The sequence below is a fragment of the Syngnathus scovelli genome, chromosome 1 (assembly GCF_024217435.2).
Source record: "Syngnathus scovelli strain Florida chromosome 1, RoL_Ssco_1.2, whole genome shotgun sequence".
NCBI classification, from domain to species: Eukaryota; Metazoa; Chordata; class Actinopteri; order Syngnathiformes; family Syngnathidae; genus Syngnathus; species Syngnathus scovelli.
The window spans coordinates 26,057,120-26,074,376 of record NC_090847.1 but is presented as its reverse complement, the minus strand read 5'-3'; the positions used below and the strand labels follow the sequence as shown (position 1 = coordinate 26,074,376).

The 17,257-nt window shown below is 44.7% G+C and overlaps 2 protein-coding genes across 5 annotated transcripts in view; both read right to left on the bottom strand.

Annotated features, from left to right (window-relative positions):
- Nucleotides 1–1,517, bottom strand: part of ppargc1a (peroxisome proliferator-activated receptor gamma, coactivator 1 alpha) — a 146,830-nt gene extending 145,313 nt beyond the window's left edge. The window contains exon 1 of one of the 4 annotated variants that reach the window (XM_049735224.2): nucleotides 1,054–1,517. In XM_049735224.2, coding sequence (XP_049591181.1) covers nucleotides 1,054–1,122 — 69 coding nt within the window. In that variant the 5' untranslated portion in view covers nucleotides 1,123–1,517. The remainder of the gene's footprint in view (nucleotides 1–1,053) is intronic. The other 3 variants (XM_049735230.2, XM_049735250.2, XM_049735240.2) reach the window with 3 other exon arrangements.
- Nucleotides 1,518–4,231: 2,714 nt separating this feature from the next.
- Nucleotides 4,232–16,640, bottom strand: LOC125977781 (ATP-dependent RNA helicase DHX15). Its single transcript, XM_049734689.2, has 14 exons — nucleotides 16,473–16,640; nucleotides 15,447–15,720; nucleotides 15,092–15,285; nucleotides 14,857–15,016; nucleotides 13,981–14,199; nucleotides 11,260–11,427; nucleotides 8,695–8,781; nucleotides 8,474–8,623; nucleotides 8,298–8,406; nucleotides 6,052–6,243; nucleotides 5,847–5,969; nucleotides 5,609–5,787; nucleotides 5,378–5,547; nucleotides 4,232–4,486 (listed from the first exon to the last, which is right to left on the bottom strand). The coding sequence occupies exons 1-14, from the start codon at nucleotides 16,475–16,477 to the stop codon at nucleotides 4,378–4,380; spliced, it is 2,139 nt and encodes a 712-aa protein (XP_049590646.1). The 5' UTR covers nucleotides 16,478–16,640; the 3' UTR covers nucleotides 4,232–4,377.
- Between the last annotated feature and the right edge of the window lie 617 nt (nucleotides 16,641–17,257).

The window sequence follows — 17,257 nt, the reverse complement described above, 5'->3', positions numbered from 1 at the left end:
CAAAGCATATGGACGAATAGTTTTTCAGCTTGCGTACATTATGTTCTGTAAAGCGCTTTGTACATATTGTATTGTATACATACACTGACTATATATTGGTTCTTATGTATTTTTTTTCAGGTTATGATATTAGAAGCCTTGATGGGAATGCGATCTTAGCATTTGTGTTGCATTCACAATAATGCTAAGATCACTGTTCAGTGTGCTTTATAAAGTCTACCAAACACAAAAAAGACAGATTTTATTGAGCAACATTTTAAAGTCATTTCAAGAGTGGAATTATAGCATAAAAGGACATTACAGTGTTAAATTAAAAATATATACAGAGGACGTTTGAGACATAGTAAGAAGCAGGCTTTAAAGTTGCTTTTTGTAGACATTAGCAGTATTTCAATTAAAGAAAAAAATGGATTTGTTGTGTGAGCGTAGCCCAAAAACACAATGAGTGCAACAAGTAGTTGACAATAGTCCCACCTTTGCATATGTACTTGCTTTGTTTGCTATGTAGTTGCCGGAATAAGACACCCATTAAAGTATCTTTTTGCTACTCTTTCATGTTGAGGTTAAAAAATGAGTTTCCTGGACTAACTAGATGTTAAATGGACGTTTTGTCTGACAATGCTAAATAGCTGCATTTGAATATTGTAAGTTTGCGCAAATGAGAACTTCAAAAGGGGGCTGAAAGTGAAACCTGGCAACCAACAAGTTGCACTCACACGAGCCATGAACATGGCAACCTGACCAATATTCACCTCCTCGACTGGGATTATTCTTTTTTTTCTTCTTCACTGCATCTTAAATATTGACTCAGTTCTTCAAAGCACGCATTTATTTTTATTTTTTAAAGAGCAGTTGTTGGCAAAGTTTAATAGATTTAATTTTAAAAAAATGAACATAGCTGGAGTTAATTATAAATATGATTAATTCAGATTTGCCTCACAAGTGCTTATTTTTATGAATTGGTTTCACTTCACGATATTTTAGCTTCTATTCCACTACAAAATATATTCAAGCGTGTGTCAGAGTCAGAGGCATCATGCCGGAGTGTCCTACCTGCTCGCAGCGGCTCTCCCACGTGAGGCTGACCGGCTCGTCGTCGCTCCGGCGGACCCGGGTGTCCATTTTACTCGCCAGGCGCGTCAGGGCGGGCGATCCTCGAGATGGGATTCCGGTCGACACCGCTGCGACGAGTTCTTCCAGCCGGCCTGTCTGGCTGCGGACGGAACCGCGGAACCGTGCGGATGCAGGCGAGGCGACGAGCTCCGCCGGAATCCTCAGTCAGTCACATGGTGTGCTTCCCCACCCTCACTTCCCACTTCCCAAATAAAATGAAATAAAAATGATTAATAGCGCAAGGTGGATACAACGATTCTAAAAACTTTTTTGAAATTTTTATTTAAAATTCCCTTCTTCCTGTTCTGTGAGGTTGTAGTTGATTGACATGTGTAAAACTGCAAATAATTAACTAAAACTTACGCTGTCAACATATTGTATACTATTCAATACGTACTTTGTTGTGATTGGGTAAAGTAACTTCGTATCTCGGCGTTGCAGCGCCACCTGTTGTTCTGGCATGCGTTTCATACATTAATGGCAATATATTTGCGTATTTTAGCGCCAGTGACGTATGAGTGCTCCGACTTGTGGGTTTTTTAGCTACGAGCCATTGCTTTGTGATGCGAGCCAACAGTTCCAAGCAGGATCCAAATTAGAGAGCCGAGCTGACACTTTGAGCTGTTTTGAGAACAGGACAACTCCAAGAAATGTGGGGGGAGATAATTTTACATTTAAAAACAAATAAATTCATCTTAAAATGTACTTTAAAATGCACGAGTGACGTGGGTGCAAAACTGGACTTGTGGGCTCCGTCCCATGAGCTCCAATCCCGATCCATTGCCGATCATATTACAATTCTTCCATTCTTCTTTCCATTGAAGTTCAAGTTCAATGCCACCAGGCTTTGATACGCATAGCTGTGAAAAGAAAGACTTTTTTTTTTTTTTTTTTTTTAAGGGAAACCAGGGGCAGCAAATACCAAAAAAAAAAACTGAAGTTGCCCCAACATTGAACCCTGTCGAACACCATGAAGAATGGGACTAAAGCCAACACAAAATGTCCTGCAAAATCTGACTGGAGAACCTCCATGATGTTATATTCATTCCCCAAATATATGTGCAGCACCTTTTCCAGATTTATTATTTTTTTAAATAAAAGGCAGCTTGGAAATGGGATAACTAAATAAGAGAATATTACAATTATTCAGTGTTTCCAGTCACTTTCTGTTCTTCCTGTTGAATGCATTACAAGCAAGATAATATTAGCACAGGTGCTATAATTCACAATAATCTGTCATGTTTATTGTAATTCCAGGTTTCAAAAGTATTCGTGGTATCGGAGTACTCAAGACCGAATACTATTTGCTGTCCTATATAAAGTATATACGGTCCGCCGTGATGGTCCTGTTATGGCAGCGGAAGAAAAGTAAGCGTCACCTTATCCGCCGTAGAGAAATGTTATCTTCCCCGCGCCGTAGAGATTAATTTAAAGATAGCCGAGCGGTGTCATACGCTTTCGCACCGCGTCAGGGGAGGGCCAAGGTGGCGAGCGTACGACACGGCTCAGCTCATTTGATACATGCATCTTGTGTTTCCTCTCTCCGAGCTGTCTCGTTTTCTGCCCGGCCACGCGTGAAAGCTTCTCACTGAATCAAATCAACAGCCGCAGACACTTTGGTGACAATACGTCCGTCCGTGAGGCTATGATGCTCCTGCGATGAGGCAAACGGGGTCAGAGTTCACCGGGAATAAATGAGGTCGAATCGCTCGGGCCTCGTGCCTCGGCGCCATTCCTGCGGGCCGCCTCGTCATCCATCAAGGCTAACCCGGCCTTCGTGCGAGCCCGCGTCGCTTGCCCGGGCGGAGACGTCGCTGTCGTAGGCGGCGTGATGGAATTGTTCCCTCGTACCCTCACCGGAGGGGCTATTACTTCAAATTAGCATACAAATTCAAACCGGGACAGATGGATTTGTCACATTCCCGTCGCCATCTTCCCCAAAAAGATTGGCTGTGCTGTGTGCGGAAAGATGGGAGATAAGACACCTGGCTCGGACGAGGAGAAAAAAAAAGAAAGCAAGGAAAGAAAAACCTGAGGAGGAACAGCGGGTGGGTGGGTGGATGGACTTCCCAGAACGCTGAGGTGTGCTGCAATAAAAGTTTCCTGCCTGCAGTCATCAAATGATGATGAGGCGCCGGACGGCTAGGATGGACTCCGGGGGTGGCGGCGGATTGGAGCCGCTCATTCACACATTGCCCGCCCGCTGTGGCTTTTGGGTAAAGTTAGTGCAACGACGCTCGGGCAGGTTAGCTCCCATTTTGGCTCACGACACAAAATTAAAATGTTGTTGATATTGACCAGTGTAATTTACACTGCAATTCGTCACTTGCCACTAGATGGTGCAAATGATCCTTTCACTTGATGCAAAATGACGTCGAAGGAGCCTTTCTTATTTATTGAATGTCATTCGATAGGTACAGGTGTACCTAATAAAGTGGCTTCTCAAGAGGTTTAAGCCAATGCTTTCTATTACAAGTAGAGGAAATCACTTTTGTGTGCACGAGTGTGTGCGACTCAGTTCAAAACACAAGTTGGCTCCGTAACGATTTTCATTTATAATTATAGCAGCCGGAATCGATGGGAAGTATCGAGCCTGAAAAAGTGTTCTTACCTCAGGATCAATTCCATATAATTTCCAGATCAGTGCCGACTAATGGCCTTTCTATTGGCTTCACTTTGGGAGGGATGACTCTCACTCTTTTTCGCTTTCTTGCTGGCAAAGGGCCACCCGCTTTTTGGAACAATGCAACAAAAAAAAAAAAAATAAAACACATGCTAACCTCTTCAATTAGCACCTTAAAAGGCTTTTTCACACAAGTTGACGCGGATTGAGTCATACTCTAGTTCTCGCTAGTTGGCATATTTTTGACAGGGTACCATTATAGCCGACTTTAAAATACAGAAGCATAATAGGCTTAATTGCTCATCATTACCAGAAAAAAAAATTCCAAAAAGCGTATTTAAGCTTTTCGTAAGCCATGATAGCATAGTGAATTGATCTTAAAAGTTAAATATAACTGAAATGCGCTTAGGAAGTGATTCTGTGACATACCACTAGAGGGAGCCGAGTGACATCTTACATTTTAAAAGTCTGTGACCAAATTACAGACACTCTGGGTTGTTTTATACCAAAATTCATGTTTATGACGTGTAAGAGGCGTACATGTGACAGCAATCCAATTCTCAAAATAGATGAGCGGCGGATGCGAGACCTGACGAGATGGGAACTGTAGCGGATGAAAGCCAATCTCGAGTTTCTTTTCTTCACAATTGCTTGGATGAGAGCTGGCTGTTGATGCGCTGCAACTGTCTCTTGGCTTCGCTCGGCGGGAAGTTGCTCATCTCGTAGTAGCGTGGGGCGATTTCCAGAAGCCTTGGAAAAAAAAACATCAATCATTAGTCTTCAAACTTTTTGATACGGGAGGAAGCTACTTGGTCATTTTCCAACATCTATTGAGCCAAAGTATATACTTGGCGTACGTAATATGCGTCACGTTTTCAGCGAATTGACATCTCACGTGTTCTCACAACACTGATGGAGGAAGGAGAGAGATTTGGAAATGCAGGCACTATTTTGAGTTTGTAGCACACACTGTGCCGTCGACAGTTTTCTAGCTTCAATGAGAATGTTTGAAAAAAAAAAGTGCGATCGCAGCGCAGTATGCGTTCAAGCTTTAAGAGTTCAAGAGTTTAAGTTCCCAGCAGATTGTGTGTGTGACTGCAGGAGGTCTTTGGATTTAATCGTTAGATTTAAAATCGTTGGACATTATAAACAATGAGTTTTGCCATTGTAACACTGAGAGTTAAATATAGAAGTAAAAAAGACTCTTAACGTTAAGTGAAATCTAGAAAAACAAATTGTAATAAAAAAATTAAATATAATTTTTAAATAAGATTTTTAAATAAAATGTTTAAATATTTTTTTATTTTTAAAAAAAGTCTCTCTTTATTTCTAATAAAAAAAAATATTCTGAAATGTCACTTTTAAAATTGTACTTCCAATTAAGTGGTAAATATGGTTGGATATTTTTTTTTTTGTTTAGCAGGGACGTCGGTTATAAAATCAAGTGAACAGTAAAGTAAGGCATCTGTAAATTAACTAAATGACTTTTTCAACATACTATCTGCGGCAATATTCCTCACGAGCATCGATAGCTATAATGAAACAGATTTTCTTTGCAGTCAGGAAATAATCGTACCAACCGAGTTCAATTGCATCATTTCCGCACCGGTTGCGATTGATGAGCGTGTGGGCGGGACTCACCACTGCGGGTGGATGCGGCTGCACATGCGGATGTAGTTCTTGGCGGTGAGCACATACTCGCCGTAGAGGAGCCACTCAGGCTTTTGGCCCAGCACGCTGGATGGGTGAAGTTGGACCACCTGCTTGTCCTTCACCGTCAAATAGTGACCGCTGCGCTCCAAGTGAGCAACCTGCGCTAATCGAGAAAAGTTTGTCATTAAACAATTCCGTAAAATGCAAAATAACTCAGACCTGCATGAAGAAGCCGGTAAGTAGCGCGCGGCGGACGTGGATGTCGTCCCCTTCGCAGCTTCGCCGGGGCAAGCCCAAGCGCTCGATGATCCGGCCTAGCTGGAGGCGTGCGCTGTCCGCCGCCATCAGCGAGCGATAGCTGACAAAGTTGTCGTAGCACCACTGCGACGATCGGTGGCCTGCCGAGGAAGGCGATCGGGTAGGAATCGGGATGAGGGGAGGGCGAGCACGGACTTACTTTGCTGGAAGGCGAGGTAGACGTTGAGAAGAGTCAGGTGGTCTCCGTCCGGGTGAGCCAGACGCATCTTGGCGTCGTCGGCCGCCTTTTTGGCTGCGGGGGGTCGCAAGAAGCACTGCGGGACTAAAAAAGGTCGGATGGGCCCACAGGGAGAAGTTAAAATGGGGAAAGTACAGGTCGCACTTGAAAAAAAAATTGGACCAACCTGACAGCATGGCGGTGATGGAAAGCGCCTCGTCCGAGCAACCCGACTCGCAGCTGGCGACCACCATCTTGGCCAGCTGCGGATCCAGCGGGAATTCGGCCATCATGACGCCGAGATCAGTCAGGTCGCCGTCGTCGTCCAGCGCCTCCAAGTGGTTGAGCAGCTCCAGGGCTCGCATCAGGGTCTCGGGAGCTGCCGGGGAGGGACGGGACCGATTGTGCAACAAGAAACTCGAACATTTATGATTTATTTTTAAACCTTTCTTTCAGTACAGTTTTTATTAACTTATGTGCAATACATTTATTTGAATAGTTATCCGAGTACAGTATAAATAAATATACATATTTATATGATGCGGATGACAACATTTACGTTGTAATATCACCATAGACCACTAGATGGCAGACATGGCTTAGTTGCACTTATTCTGTGCTCCTATCTAGTAGCACAGATATAAAAAAACTGGTTCCATGGTCGAAATGGTTAAAAAAAAAAAGTTGGGTATCACAAAGGCTTTTCCTGAATGTTTGACTCCCATAGTGAGGCATCGAGGCGAACACTCACTGCAGGCCAAACCCACATTAAACCTGGTTGCGGCTCCAAGGAACTTCTTTTGTAGATGTCACGAGGCAAATGAAACCATCGTCCGATAAGTCATTGGCGTTTGGGGCTGATTAGCCCGACAGCACCCCCCCCCCCCAACACACACACGCACACACACAGTGGCGGGAACAGGCAAACAAAACACGCTGTTAAGTCTTTATATCACAGCGCGTCGCCTCTGGAGACACATCCCTGGCTGGCCCATTTACTCGGAGGCGGGCGCATAAAAATCGATCGGAAGCGACGAGATATTATAAAGAGTCTGTCCAGGACTCAAAGCTAGCGGCGGCTTCCAGGAGCTTGTTAGGTTGCGGCGTCAATGCCACCGGTGCATCAAAGGAATAAAAAGTCATCTTTCCTCCCCACTTGAGCTCGTTCTCGCTTGGCCGGTCGACGAGGCCGATCCGATATGTTGACGCTTCCATTTTGTGAGGAATGCGGGGGTGATGGTGGAGGTCAGTCACTGGAGGAATATAAAGGAGGAGGCAATCGTCGAGGCGATAGCGCCGCTATTGATGTAACCAATTTCGTTCGCAAAATGGCGCTTGCCATGCTGGACGGAGGTGGGGGGGGGGCGAGTAGATGGGTTTAATCTCGGAGGTGAGATGAAAACTATATTATGGCGAGGAGGAAAAGGGGGGGGAGGCGGTCTCCTCGGGAAGATGTAGTAACGCACGCTCTCACAGGGGAATCTGCTTGGCCTAATTCCGCCGTGATTCACAGCAACCGCCGCGCGTTTCCAAGTCAAACTGCTCATCAAAACGGCAAGCGCTCCGAAAATCTCCAAATATGCCGCGTTTGATATCTGCCGGGATCATTTGATCTCGTCATCTTTCGCCGGCTCCCGAGTGACGCGGCGGATCCCCATTTCAAACGGCCGCGGGGTTTCAGAGCGTCGTCTAACTGCGTTTGTATCGATTAAAACGACACTGATCCCAATCAAGACGACGGCGTTGTCTGATATCAAATCAAACACGAGAGGACGACGGTTCCCTCGCTGTATGGCGGTTCATCTGTTGCGGCGTCGCTTGATTGCAGATGGTTTTCTAAAATCGGATTTTTATTTCATCTTCTTTTATTGAATATGTAGCCGCGCCATGTGCGTTAAAGTAAAAGTTAATTAGAAGGTTAATCAGTGCTAATTCCTGCTAGCTCGTCACTGACATTTCACAGTATTTGTTAGCAATAAGCTAACTGACAGTTACACGATTTGGTGTTCAAATGTAAAGTGTTGAATTCTATTTTGGTTAAATTAAAGTAAATTAGCAAGTTTTTTGGGTAAATTCGCAAGTTAATCAGTGCTAATTCATGCTAACCCGTCTCTGACATTGCACAGTACTTGTTAGCAATAAGCTAACCGACGGTTACGCGATTTGGTGTTCAAAAGTAGTGTTGAATCCTATTTTGGTTAAAGTACAAGTAAATTATCAAGTTTTGTTTTTGTAAATTATCAAGTTAATAAGTGCTAATTCCTGCTAGCCCGTCTCTGACATTTCACAGTATTTGCTAGCAATAAGCTAACCAACAATTACGCGATTTGCTGTTCAAATGTACAGCGTTGAATTCTATTTTGGTTCATGTGTGACTTTTAAAACGCACTTTTTCAGCTATTGTAAGTGGATCTAGAATCCTTTCACGCTAACCTGGTGGATCCATGAAGTCAAAACGCACCAGGTCGTCAATTCCCAACTTCTTCAGCTGCAGCACCGTGGAGCCCAGATTGGACCTGAGGATCTCTGGGTAGGCATTGTCCTGTGTCAATCGAAGGTACAGTAAGCAAAGCATGAGATTATTTTTTCTGAGATTTACCTTGTCCTACCTGCATTTCTGTCCTGTAGGTTTTTTCCGTGTATAGGCGGAAGCACTTCCCGGGACGCGTGCGTCCGGCTCGGCCCATCCTCTGTTGCGCCGACGATTTGCTAATGGCCGTCACCAAAAGAGACTCCACTCGGATGCGAGGGTTGTACACCTATCCGAGCAGGAATTCAGCCCTTATACTATAAAATAAATCCAAATAGTAATAAATCAAGCTTTGCCGACCTTTTGCTTGGCAAATCCAGGATCGATCACAAACACGACACCGTCGATGGTGACGGACGTCTCGGCGATGTTTGTTGACACGATGACCTGTGTGGTAAAATGAGTCTTTGTGACACTCGTAAAACAGAGTCTGTAAAACCAAACTGAGGCAAGGAAAAGTTATATTTGCAAACAGAAGAGGAGACAGAATGTCCAGCGCGTCGCGGGATCAGTTTTGATGACAATTATCCCCACGGTAAGGCCGGCGATGAGAAATGACAGTCAAATGAGTCATCGCAGCCGACGGGTCTCTGGCTGTCAGCATCCACGCAAACGGCACATCACGCGAAGGCAAAAAAGCGCCCGCCGCCGCCGCCGGGGTGAGTTCTACTTATATAACGAAAGCCCTTTTAGATTCATCACAGCACTCGGGACTGTGACGGCTGACTAATGGCCCACTCCAACTGGCAACTGCCTCTCGAGTGTCATAACTTAATGTGTGGGTGGGCGTCGGGCGAAAGAAAAAGAATGCTTCTTTCGGGAGCGTCGGCAACTCGTGGTTACCTACCGCCGCTGAGATGAGGCCACCGTGAATCTAAATAAGTGGGAAAAACCTTGGAGAATAATTACGCTGTATTCAGCAGATACTGTCAGCAAACCTGAAAGGAGCACAAAATGGCCGCTTGAAAATAAAATTGCAGACTTGTGTCGTTTTGGGTAAGGCTTTATCAGGCTTGTTTTTTATCTACTTGTGATAAATTTTGTGTTGCTAAGTGATGTTTTCAAACCCAATTTTGCCAATTTATAACATTTAATGGCCGGACAACAAACCAGGAATTAGCATAAAATGGCTGCTTCAAAACAAAATCAAAGACTTATGTCGTTTTGGGCAAAGATTTATCAGACTGTTTTTGTAGCTACTTGTAATAGATCAAATTTTGTGTAGCTAAATGACATTTTCAAACACAATTCTGTCCATTTTTAATGTTTATGGCCAGTCCGCAAAACTGAAATTAGCATAAAATGGCCGCCTCAAAACAAAATAGCAGACTTGTGTTGTTTTGGGCATGTCTTCTTTTTATTTAGATAGAGATGTCCACCCAATTTTAGATTTCTAAGTGACATTTTCAAACCCAATTCTGTCCATTTTTAATGTTTGATGGCCAGTTAGCAAATCTGAAACGAGCATAAAACAGCTGCTTCAAAACAAAATGGCAAACTTTTTGTGTCTTGTTTGGCATAATTTTTGGAGACTTTTTCCTACGTCTACTCATGAGAGACATGTCGAATTTAGCTTTGGGGGCTAAATTCCTTTTTTTAATTTTTAAGAACTGAACTCTACGTTATTTCGGAAACAAGGCGGCTGAGCACTGAGGGGATTTAAAAAGCGCCGATACTCGAGGTTGTCTTCGGGCCAGAAGCAGCTGCCGCGCATGACACCCTCTCCCATTTCGCCGTCATATAGTTGGCTTCATTGACTGCATTGATTGTGAAGGATTATCTCGGCCGGGGCCATTACGCCCGACGCCTGCTGGCTCCTTCCAGTGTGTTGGTGCGCCGGATAATCCGGGCCTTGCTTCATCAGTAATATCATTAAAGCGTCGTTTCTGCGTGTTATTTCTGGGTTATTACCTGCGGAGGGAGCAAGCGCAGCGGCTAACGCGGGCCATCGCTCACTGTTTAACGCTCGGGACGCGAGCTTTGTTGACAAATAAAGCCTCGATTTAAAGTGAAGGGAGCGTCAAATGACGCCTTCGCATTCAAAAGCCTCGAGAGATTTTGACGGAACACTCCAGATAAACTCATTTTGGCACATTTGTCCAAGTGAGATTACAGTCTTGGAAGGGGGGGAAAAAAAAAACGCAGCAAGACAATCAGCGACTCTCCCGGACAAATGGCGAATAAATGACGAGCGAGTGCTTTATGTTAATTGAGGGCTGCCTAATGCAGTCGTTAGCATGCGCAGCGGCGGGCGTGACAAGCCTTAATTCTTTTTCACGACTTCCTCTCGGGGAGGCTCCGATGACATCTCTGCATTTTTCACTCGACGTGAGGCCGAACAGGAGGAGTACGTGTTACCTCCTCCTTCCATTTGGAGCAAAGATTGGCTCAGGGAGTCGCTTCTTACTTTATTTCCCCGTTCGTATCAATGACTCAAAAACAGCGGGGCCGAACTGTGGGAACCATGTTCGATTTCATACCAGGTTTAGTTTTGCTAGGTTGTTGATTTTGGCACCGGGTTGCCAAGAGTTTTGTATTTACAAATCCAAAACATTCTTCAGAAAATGCTAATAAATATTCATGGTTCCCTGCGTGGGGGAGATGGGTGCTGTGAAAAAAATACCTGAAAATATCCAAAAGTCAAAGCATATTTGGGGGAGGCAGTGCCCCCACGCCCACCCCCCCTAGCTCTGCCAATGTACAGATAGTTGCACTTTAAGCCATTTCACTTTCAACAGGACAAACACACTAATGCAAAAACACAAACACTCCTCAGAAGTGACATCACGCACTAGGCCACACCCCTTAAAGGCACACATCCAACATGTTCATCAGTCTGCGTCCGATTGCCAACTTTTTGTTTACCTTCCTTCCGATGGCGCCGTTGGTTTTATTGGCAGGAGGTGGCTCGAAGATCCGCTGCTGCTGCAGCGACGGCAACGTGGAGTACAGGGGGATGATTTTTACCTCGCCGGCATCAGGCCCCAGGTCGTTGACCTCCGCCTCGATGCGCTTGCAAGCTTCCTCGATTTCCTGTAAAAGACACGGTGAGCGACGATCAAACAGAGCGTCCAGGAAAGAGTTGACGCCGCAACTTCAACATGAACTGCAGCGAGCGATCACGGAAAATGTGACGTGCGAGGCAGCCAGACACAAGCACGCTTCGTGATTCCGCAGCGCTGTAAAGCGGATTGTGCCTCACCGCCGGCAAGTCACTGAGTCAGGCGCAAGCTTCTGGAGCCAGACTGAAGGAAGGCCTGAGTGGCAGCAGGAGTTAGAGAACATGACAGTGCCAGCGCGAGGCGACACGTGCACGCCGAGGCGACAGGCTGCACACTTTTATTGTATTGCGCTCACATCCACATAGAAACACCTCAAAACTGCACATGTGCTTGTTCTTTTTTTTTTTATCTTTTAACTGTCAACATTGAGGCCTGGATAGGACAAGGTACGACAAGCCTGGGCTGTAGCATCACCTGCAGGCCAACGAAGGTATTACATTGACAGCAAGCCAGCAAAAAAAAAAAATGCAAAGAAAGCTCAATGCATAGCAAGCAAAATGACATTAAAAAATAAAGAAAAATAAAGAGACACAGAGAAGGATAGAGAGAGACAGAGAGAGAGACAGAGAGAGAGACAGAGAGAGAGAGAGAGACAGACATATGTCCAAAATGTGGCCCGGGGACCATTTGTGGCCCTCGGTCTATTTTTTTTTAGCGGCCCCCAGCATATGCAAAAAAACAACTATTGACCCAGTCTGCAACTTTATTGGCTGTGGGCGTTGAAAAGGCAAAAGGGTGTGATGCACCTGATAACTGCGATGACTACTATTAATATATTTTTTTCTTTTTTTTTTTTATCCGTTGAATGTGATCGAGCAAACCCGCCCCGGTGGTCCCCGCGTACAAGAAATGAAGTCAAAGCCCGCCAATGGCTGTGTGCCTCTTAATCAACGCGGTGACAAGTGGGGAAACGGGAAATCGTAATAGATCGGTCAAATTAGCCGGTGTATTAATAGCCAATCAAGCCCCGGGACGCGGCAGCTGCTGCGGAGACAAAAAAACGGCGCTCTTTGCCAAAGCGCTGGAAGCAAGCTGGGCTGGCGTTCCCGGAGGAATACGGCCCACGTGTTGGGTCGGGCCCACCAGCCAATGCTTTCCTCCATGAGGCCAATCTCTCTGGATTTTCCCTGCTCACCACACCGCTGTGGGGGGGAAACTTAAATATTAGGACTTCGTTTTACGCGACAGCTGGGATGGGTCTGGTGTTGAGAGCAGGTGCAGCCTTCCTCATGCTCCAAACTCAAAAGAGGAGAAAAAAAATAAAAGACAGACACAGATTGCCTCCCCATCATTAGTCCATTTGAAAGTTACAACCAGGTCTTGGAGGTGAAGAAGAGCTGGAAGGAGGCTGCAACGGCACCCTTTGAACGTTGCGCTCCTTCAACCCAATTAGGATTCGAGATAGTAAACATACCACCACCAAAAAAAAATACAGAGCATGACCCGAAAACCTCACAGATGGTTGAAGCATGTGCGAGACAAGGCCTGAATTTGAAAAACAAAAAAATCCTTCACCATTTTTTTTTTTTTATGATCTCAGACCACCATTTTTTTGTCTCATGACACAAGCAAACTGTGATACAAACAAGTGTCCATCAAACCCCATTTTCCATGTTTGCAGGAGAGCAAATGATGGGTAGGTTTGAGGTCATATCTAATTATTTCCTGCAATGACAATAAGAAAAAAAATTTCATTTCGATTTCCAAAGCAGCACCTTATGCATGTCTATCAGGCTCCAGGTTGCAATCTAGAGACATTTTTCGAGCTTTTCAGTGCGCATGTGTGTGTGTGTTCACCCAGTTGTAACCAAATTCATCATTCCAAGAATGAACCCTGCCCTCCATTACACATCAATGGGCAAAGCGTGTGCACGAAGGAAAAAAAATGATTTCAGGAGATGGTGCGGAGGAAGGCTCGATTGGTCGGTCACTCGTCTCCTCATTGCTTAGGTATGCTATTTGCATTAGTATTCTTGAGAAATTGTATAGATTGTGTCCAGTGGACCCTCGGAGCTGGAGTGGCGGACAAACAACTCAAAAGGTGACCAAAAATTTCAAGTAATGGGGTCCCAAACAGGAAGTGAGAATTATCGGCTTTGTTTGAACGATAATAGAAGCTATATTTGGTGACGATTAGCAAAAGTTAGCTCAAATCTGACACATCTGACATGCTAGATGTTTTCTAAGCTGCTCTTACATCAATCACGATTTCGAGAATGAGAGGCGGTTAAAAATGTACCCTTACACACCCGTTCACATTATATGATCGGAAAAGTTTTGACCCTGAGTGAGTTGAAAACTTTTAAGAATTTTAGCTAGCTAGCTATCTAGCTAGCTAGCTAGGAGGAAAACCTCACCCACTGTTCTGCTCTTTCTGAAATGCCCCAAAATGCCACAAGATTGATTTAAAGCCTTGTTTACTGCTTTAAGGTTCTAATTTGTGGTATATTCACAGTTTAAACTATAAATGAAGCAATTATAATGAATTATTGCTATGCTATGGATTACAGAAGTGCAGTCGTACCTCTTGCCCAGTAAGGAACAGTAAAATATCCCCTGGGTCCTGTTCGCACATGTGGATCTGGACCACCGTGCGGACGGCCGCCTCCAGGTAGTCTCGCTCGGGTTCGGGCGTGTAGAAAACCTCAACGGGGTGGGTGCGTCCAGGGATGGACAGCAACGGGCAGCCGTCAAAGAACTTCTGGAACTTGCCGGCATCCAACGTGGCGCTCATGATGACAATCTGGAGCACGAAGAGACATCAGAGGAGAACGGGTGATTACGGCGCGGGCACGCGAGCGGAAAATGAGTTTATATTTTGTCATGAAGATGATGATGACACGAGGCGATAAAAAGCCACACGGGATGATTGAGGCTGTTTATTAGGTTTCCGGATGCCATCGAAAGATGTTGGCGACCTACACGGCAGTTCTCGTCCGCCCGTGTTTGGCACACGGCATTCCCACACAAGCCGTCAGGTGGAGGGCATTAAGGTTCTGATGGGAAGCGCTTCACCCGCTTTTCAATCTCGGCTATTTTCCGGGGCCAGCGTCTCGGCATTTTTCGCTTTACGCTCGGCGGGGCATCGTAATTGCTCTTAATCAAGGCAAATTAAATGTCCCGGATTCGGCGGCCGAGATGGGGAGGGCGTGCGGTAGAGCGGAGGAGCGTTGGCAATAACCTCGGATTCTACAATGACAAACAACGAAGGCGTTATCCATCTGCTTCGTGAGTACTACGGTTAACGGCCGAGTCGGATGTAGGCTTCTTTGTTCGGAACAACAAGGATATCTCCGTTGATTTTAGGTCGGAACCAAATACCAGACATATGTGAATATTTCCGGAAATGTGCAGTGTGAGAAGACGACAGGTTCTAATTGGGGGACTTAATTGCATTTACCTTGAGGTCGGCTCTTTTTCGGAGCACCCGCTTGAGGACGCCCATGAGGATGTCTGTAGCGAGCGTACGTTCGTGGGCTTCATCCAGCACGATGACGGCGTAGTGCTCCAGCCGTGGGTCGCTCATGGCCTCCCGTAGCAACATCCCATCCGTCAAGTATCTTTGGAGATAAAATGTGATTTGGAGATATTTCTGTTGGAACCCTCAGAGTGCTTAGAAACTGCCATGTACTTACTTGAGCACGGTCTTGGAAGAGCTACAGTCCTCAAAGCGGATGGAGTAGCCCACTTCTTGGCCCAATGTGACGTCCATTTCATCGGCTACCCTCCGGGCGACGCTCATGGCTGCCACCCGCCTGGGCTGGGTGCAGGCAACCGCCCGCTTAGCTCCCACCGTGGATTGAATCGTTTCCACACACCACTGGGGGATCTGACGGACAAATAAAGCGGAAGTGAGAAGAAAGGTTCCAGAACTGGATGATGATTAGCACCAACATTTGTTGAAAACAGGAGATTAGCGTGACTCGTGGTAATTCGCTTGATGATAGCTCACGTTATTCCCTCTGTATATGACCCACATGTTTGTCCTACCTGTGTGGTCTTTCCAGAACCGGTTTCTCCTACAATGACAAAACACTGGTGATTCATCAGGATGTGTGTGAAGTTCTCTCGGTAGTCCCACACAGGGAGCTGCTGCCGCTTTTTGAGGATCTGGTAGTAGCGAGCCGTGTGGGGCAGCTCGGTGAACGGATTGATGTGCTCTCGCTCGGTGGGTTGCTTTAAGTCGGTCTCCATGTTTCCACGCTGAACACGAGGGCCAGCCCTTGACCACTCATCAACACCTTGGACCCTCTCCCGGTCACGCCTGGAGGAGATAGCGACGGATACGCAAAACAGTATTAAGTGAGGATTAGGCATTGCAAACACAAGTAAGTGGACACCATAAGACAAGAATTTCACAACACAATTTGAATCATTTATTGTGAAAATAATACTGCATCTGAAAACAAATGGTTGGTTTTGAGCTTATCTTCATTAAAAAAATAATAGCAGTAAATATTTATAATCAGCATATTGGTTTGGGCAGGTCTGGGCATAGCTGCCACATTCAATATGGCGGGCACATACCCGTATTGTGACGATGCGCTCAAAGAGGCGTCTATGTATTCCTTCATACGGCTCACCAGGATTCCGTCATGATATTGGGGGGGGGAAACTCCTCACAATAATTTATTACAAGATACTAAGGACTTGTAGCATTTTATAACAATAAATAAAACCAGAGTGTTGTTTGAGGACAAAACTTCCTTAGTGCGAGTCACATGACCTCTGTCAGCCAATTGTATTAATGCTAAACCAAAGCGAGTCGCCAGCTGTCAAACTGCCATAAGTCTGTCTTTTAATAACACATTTGTGGAAAAAAAGCAACACATTTTATATCCAATTACTCGCTAAAATTTGTTGATTTTGTGCAAACGATGATGTTTATTAAAATACCCCTAATTATCAACATAACCGATGCTGGACTAGCTTCACGGGCTGCCGTATGCTACAATCACGCTCCATACATTCTGATCTGAATCGAAAGTGAGAAATGACAGGCAGGTTTGTCCTCACCTCATCGTGTTTATCCTTGTACACCTGTCATGGGATCGACACTTGGCATGTTTGCAAGAATGCGAGTCGTTCAAGCTTGATCAGGATGACGAGAGAGATGTTGATGCACTGAGCGGACGCCCCCTTCGGCTCCAAACGCTGCTGCATCTTCATCTGCAACACTGACAGGATCATTACATGGCTACTTGGAAAAATACATCACGTACAAATTTAAAATGAATTAAAAAAATAATCAAATACATTTCCTAATCGGTTGAAACACCTGCAGGTCATTTCAGAATTGATAAACATCTGATTATCTGGTTATCAAATTAATCGATTGAAAGTACCCTGGTGTCTTTTGTGTTTAATCAAAACAGCTCATTTACTCTCTGCTTTTATTTTGGAAAACAATATTCAACATTTTATTTCATGGCGGATGCTAATGAACCAAACCAATATCGAATCATCATCATATGTGTATTTTTGCATTTTCTGCAATGTAAATATGAAATAATGTGGCTATTATCATTTTTTTCCCCAATTCATTGATTAATTGAAATAAATCACATGTGGTTAAATCAGTTAAAATAATGATTAGTTGTACCATCAATATTTGTAAATACCAAATCGCTCTCAATTACAAACTTACATATCACATTCTAAAGAAAGCATTTAAAATCATTTAAAAAAAAATTTTCTCTTCCTTGTAACTGTCAAACCATTTTAATTAATCATAGACATATTTTAAATGGTTAAAATTATGCTCTGCAGTTGTGTGACTCATCATAAATGACAACCTAGTC